This window comes from Pelecanus crispus, chromosome 1 (assembly GCF_030463565.1).
Source record: "Pelecanus crispus isolate bPelCri1 chromosome 1, bPelCri1.pri, whole genome shotgun sequence".
NCBI classification, from domain to species: Eukaryota; Metazoa; Chordata; class Aves; order Pelecaniformes; family Pelecanidae; genus Pelecanus; species Pelecanus crispus.
This window is the reverse complement of record NC_134643.1, coordinates 91,967,622-91,973,256: the sequence shown is the minus strand read 5'-3', so window position 1 is coordinate 91,973,256 and position 5,635 is coordinate 91,967,622. Positions and strand designations below refer to the sequence as shown.

The window sequence follows — 5,635 nt, the reverse complement described above, 5'->3', positions numbered from 1 at the left end:
AAAAGTGCAGCCAGAACCTCAGGAAGAGGTTCAGCTTCCCGGTGTACGTGGAAGCAGGATACAAGGCCAAATGGACCTTTGATCAGGCCCAGTACAAACTTTCCAAATGTTAAGGGCTTTGACCAGATACAGCATGACATTACCAATCATTCAGCTAAGAAATTGTTGCTAAGCCTTTATCAGAGATGCCTACATTTGCATAACTGAGCAGTCATATTAGTGCCCTTTCTACCTCACACCTCTCTGCTTTGATTTGTCTCCCCAGAATCAAGGCTGCCCCACGTGGAGGAGCCACCCCTAAGTCAAAAAGATGGGGGAAATGGAACAGATGAAGCAGGAGGCTGAGCAGCTGAAGAAGCAGATTGCGGTAATGCTGGCAACAGTCATGAAACTGCTGAGAGAGTGTCTACCCCCATGTCCAAGTTCTCCTCCTCAGCCACAACTTGAAGTTGAGCTTTCTCCATCTACATCCTCGGAGCTCTCTGCAGTTCTGCACAGCCCTTTAAGTGCTAATGGAGACCTTCATAGCATTGGGGGGGAGAAGAGGGGGAGAGGAAGGGAAAGAAGAGGGGACTCTACAATGGTGAGAAGGAAGTGGCCATGGGCATTGTGTCTGCAGGGGAGCAGAGAGTGTAGTGTGTCCCCAGCACCTTGTCTGTCTGGGACATAGCTGGTTTTCTGCTGGGTGGGAGGATCCATGGAAAGGGTGTAGCATGGGGAACTGGATGCTGAGTAGCTTTTGGCTCACCTTCCTGATGTTTGACTGGTGCCAAGGTGCCCTGGTCACAGACCAGGATACCCCTGTGCTGGCCACAATCCAAACACGGCAAATCCACAGTTCCTACCTCTAGCAGCTCCCAGGTTACGCCCCTGAATTTCATGTGTCATTGCCTTCATCACACAGCTTTTTTCTGTCTCATCTGCTCTTGTCTCTTCTCCAGGATGCCCGGAAAGCCTGTGCAGACACAACACTTGCTCAGGTAAGGGACAGGGCTGGCTGGGCAGGTGAGTGTTCGGGTCAGCTAGCACCACTCCAAGGGGGACTGTCTCCAGTTGGGAAGCGGAGTTAGGAGGCAGAGATGGGGGGGAGCAGTAAAGCTCCTGCCAGTCCAAGATTAATTCTTTCTCTCCCCTGACTCTTCTCAGATTGTGTCTGGAATGGAGGTTGTTGGCCGCATTCAGATGCGGACCCGAAGGACCCTGCGTGGGCACCTGGCCAAGATCTATGCCATGCACTGGTCCACAGACTCCAAGTGAGAGAGATGCTGCTGATCTGCTGGGTGCAGGGCGGCACATGGGTGTGAAGGGCAAGAAGGCTTTCATGGGAAGAGAGCTACTAACATGATCTTGTTCTTCTCTCACAGACTTCTGGTCAGTGCCTCACAAGATGGGAAACTGATTGTGTGGGATACATATACAACTAACAAGGTAGGAGTCAGATGACTGCAGCAAACCAGGATGCTGGAGTGGGTCCCCTTGGAGCTAGCACCCCTGCCCTGTGCTCTCTGCTGCCAGTGTCCTGACATGGTTTCTTGTCCTCCCAGGTTCATGCCATCCCTTTGCGTTCTTCCTGGGTCATGACCTGTGCCTATGCCCCCTCAGGCAATTTTGTGGCCTGTGGGGGCCTTGACAACATGTGCTCCATCTACAACCTCAAGACTCGTGAAGGCAACGTCAAAGTGAGCAGGGAGCTCTCAGCCCATACAGGTATGTGTGCTGCCTGCCTGCAACCTGGATGCCCTCTGCTTCCAAACCTCACTCGTCTATCCCTGCCCTGTTTCTCATATTTCCTTGTTCCCTCTTCCCAGGTTACCTCTCCTGCTGCCGATTTCTTGATGACAACAATATTGTGACTAGCTCCGGGGATACCACGTGGTGAGTGTTACCTTCTGCATCCTAGTGACATGACCTCTGGCTCTTAGAGGCACAGCTCACATCAGCAAGTGCAGTCCTTTTGCTCTGCTATATAAGGACGAATTGCTCCTGCACAGGGAAGCCATGCAGAGCACCTTAGGAAGCCAGATCCATTCTTCTTCCCTCAGCAAAACAGGTGCTTCTTTTCCCGGTTGAGGTCAGGTCAAGATGCAGATCTATTGGTGAAGCAGTAGGGACCATGCTGTCAGCTCTCACAAAGCACAGTGTTATTTATCCCAGGACACAAAGCATTGTAAATTTATGTGAAGCCCACATACATGCTCCACTTCTCAAGTTTACCCACTGTGCAAAGGACACCTGCAAAGCCAGTGCGTGGATCCTTTGGTTCCTGGCTCTGAGGTCTCGCTGTGCTGTGACTCTGAGCAGTGTCGAGTCTTTATTCATCCTCACCCTATCCCAACACCTGCTTTGGAAGAACTTCTTGACCAAGCACAAGTCAGGATGTGGCATTTCCATCAAAGATCAAGGTTACATGAGGCTTGTTCACCTGGTTCTAGTGTGGGATCCCAGTGAACATGGCCTGTGCATCCTACGAGCATGGATACAGCAGACCTTTTTCAGCTGTTTGCCTGTAGGTCCCTCTTACCTCCTCTCAGTATTCCCTTCAGCTGTTGCAGTTATGGGAATACGATCAAACCTCACACACCCCCAGCCTTGGTCTAACTTTGCTTTGGCAAAGGTGTGACGAGCAATAGCTGTGAAGGTATCTCCTGTTGTATACAGCTGACTCCAGCGATGCTCTCACCTGTTTTCCCATGCTGTAGCCAGGCCCATTGCTTCCCTCCTTTTGTTTGTGAGTAGGATGGCTCTCCAGCCCAGCTGTAGATCTGCTCTGCCTGGGTTGGCTCTGAGTTCTCTCTTCTCCCGCAGTGCGCTCTGGGACATTGAGACGGGGCAGCAGAAGACTGTGTTCATGGGTCACACTGGAGACTGTATGAGCTTGGCTGTCTCCCCAGACTTCAAACTCTTCATCTCTGGGGCCTGCGATGCTACTGCCAAACTGTGGGACGTGCGGGAGGGCACCTGCCGTCAGACCTTCTCAGGGCATGAATCCGATATCAATGCCATCTGCGTATGTATGCTGTCTGCACAGTGGCGGGGAGGAAAGGAAAATGGAGGGTGGACCAGCTCTGAAATAGGGTCTTGGGACAAGGTTGAAAGAGGCTGTCACAATTATGGGGGCAATGAGGGTCTCGGGAGACCTTGGCCCCATGATCCAGCCTAAAGCAGGGAGGGCCTGAGTTCACTGAAGTTTGGAGGCTGGCTCTTCCTAGACACCAGGGCACCAAAGCATCTAGGTCTGACTGCCATTCTCAAAGTGCTGCTTGGACTCTTCCAGCACACTGTGGTCTGTGGAGTTCAGCACCCTAACAAAGGTGCTGGCGCAGCTTTGCTCATAGCAGCTGTTGGGAACCACAGTTCAGGCATGCTCCAGGAGCCCTGGCACAAGACACAAGTGAGGCAGCGGAAATTCCTAACTCAGCTGATGGTCTTGGTCAGCTCCAGACAGCAGAGGTGGTAACTTGGGATCATAGGGAGATCTTCTGAAGATGAAATCTTCACAGGAGGCAGGTCAGACATTTGGGGGCAAGTATCCCCCTCAGAGGCAAGGGTTCAAACCAGAGCCTTAGAGGTGGCAGGACAAGAAACTTGTCGGTTTAATCCCTTTCTGCTAACAAAATGAGTCTGCCAGCTTCCTGCAATGTCTGCTGCTTGAACCACCCTCCACTAACTTCAATTAGTGCGGCCTTTCTCACCTGTCCGGTGGCTACCCTGCCAGCCATATGGTTTTCTGCCACACCTGCTCCTGAGGAGCTCTTTTTTGCTCCTCGGAGTGAGGACACGCAAAAGGAGTGTGTAGGGGAGAAGGTTGGGGTATAAGGATCAGACAGAGGAAGGCTCTTGTAGCTCTGAACCGTGCCAGACCCCATCTGGGGGATAATAGGTGGACACTTGTCAAGCCCTGAAGTAACAGCTAGAGTTAAAGAGACAATAATCCTTCCTCAAGCACTGGGATGTCTTGCAATAGCTCTAGCCCCTAGGTCATTGGCTTTCTTGAAGTGGAAGGGGACTGCTTGGTCTTAGAAAAAGCATCAGTCTTACCCTCCAGCAGACTCAACTTCTACAATGCAATGTCTTGTCCCACTGGGTTTTCCTACCTCCATGGCTTCCCGGTGGTTAGCAGGGAGGCGAAGATGTTGAGGAAATCTGTACAGCACAGCCTGATGACAATCTGGTGTGTGCCCTCCTCAGTTCTTCCCTAACGGTGAAGCCATCTGCACCGGCTCAGATGATGCCACCTGCCGTCTCTTTGACCTCCGGGCAGACCAGGAGCTCATAGTGTACTCTCATGAAAGCATCATCTGTGGAATCACATCAGTCGCCTTCTCCCGCAGTGGGCGCCTCTTGCTTGCTGGATATGATGACTTCAACTGCAACATCTGGGACTCCCTGAAAGCAGAGCGTGTGGGTGAGTGGCTCCTGGAGGTCCCTCTTTCATTCCCTGCAAGGTCTTCTGTCCCTACCAAGGCAAGGAAAAGGCCCTTATTTTTTCTGAAACAGACACATCCTATACTGACTGAAACCAAATAAGGCTTCCTCACACTTAAGGAGCACACCATAAGTAGTGCAACTATCTTTTGTGTAGAAGAACTATTGTTTTAATGTTAAGGAAGTCAGGACTTTAAACAACATTGTTTCAAGGGGGAAAAGAGCATTGCGGTTCCTATTAGCTAAAACTGCTCACAAGCACTACTAGTATTTCCTACTTTCTCCTAGCCTTTGCCGTTTGCCAGTTCCAGCTACTCACAGTGCCTCTTGGTGGCCAGGCACTGAGCTGGGCGTGGACCTGGGCTTTCATCCAACGTCTTTGGATACTCTCTGATGCTCATACACAAGATACAGCCAAGCGCCATTTTTTCTTTCAGATGTGGCCCCTAGCCTCTGAAAATTTATAACACAGCCCACCAATGGCATTGCTATTTCTCAGTCTTATCAAGGATGCCATCCTTTCTTAGTCCTACCATCGCTCCGGGGTGAAAGCAGTTATATGAGGATTCAGCTAGCCAGACCTTCCCAAGAACATTGTTCTTTGGCCAGTCCCATGGGTGGTGGTTGTATGCCACGTGCAAATGTTCTTCTGCATGTTTGTTCTTGTTAGCCGTGTACTGACTGTAACACATTGTGCAGGAACAGACAGCGCAATACACAGGGGTGTAGGTACACAGCCTACAATGAGTGTCCTCAGTGTGGTCAACCCCTCCACCTCTTCCAGGCCCCGCTGCTTTTTCCTGACCTCTCTTCTTTCCCCCCATAGGAATCCTTTCTGGCCATGACAACAGAGTGAGCTGCCTGGGGGTGACGGCAGATGGCATGGCCGTTGCCACTGGCTCCTGGGACAGCTTCCTCAAGATTTGGAACTGAGGACGGCAGCAGAGAGGGAAAGAGCAGCGGAAGCATGGCCCACAGCCTGAGCCCATGCAAACAGCATCGTCAGCTGAGCACAACAGAAACACCTACCTACCACTCCCGCTTGTCTCTAGACACAGGTCACTTGTAGGGGTCTCCCAGAGTGAAAGGAAAAGGAGAGGTTGGGGAGAGGGAGCAGGAGCAGGGGGAGCCGGGGAGCAGGAGCACACACACTGGCCCTTCTCTCCACCTTTAAACAGGCCCAGCAGTTTCCAGCCTTGTGCAGGCTTGA

At 51.6% G+C, this 5,635-nt stretch overlaps 1 protein-coding gene across 2 annotated transcripts; it reads left to right on the top strand.

Annotated features, from left to right (window-relative positions):
- Positions 1–310: 310 nt before the first annotated feature.
- On the top strand, positions 311–5,358 carry GNB3 (G protein subunit beta 3). 2 transcript variants are annotated; one of them, XM_009479770.2, is made up of 9 exons: positions 311–367; positions 942–980; positions 1,147–1,253; positions 1,365–1,428; positions 1,545–1,707; positions 1,809–1,872; positions 2,806–3,007; positions 4,189–4,405; positions 5,252–5,358. In XM_009479770.2, exons 1-9 carry the CDS (start codon positions 311–313, stop codon positions 5,356–5,358), a joined length of 1,020 nt encoding a protein of 339 aa, XP_009478045.1. The 2 variants fall into 2 exon arrangements, with proteins under 2 accessions (XP_009478045.1, XP_009478038.1); XM_009479763.2 differs by having other exon boundaries at positions 1,809–1,875.
- Positions 5,359–5,635: the final 277 nt, after the last annotated feature.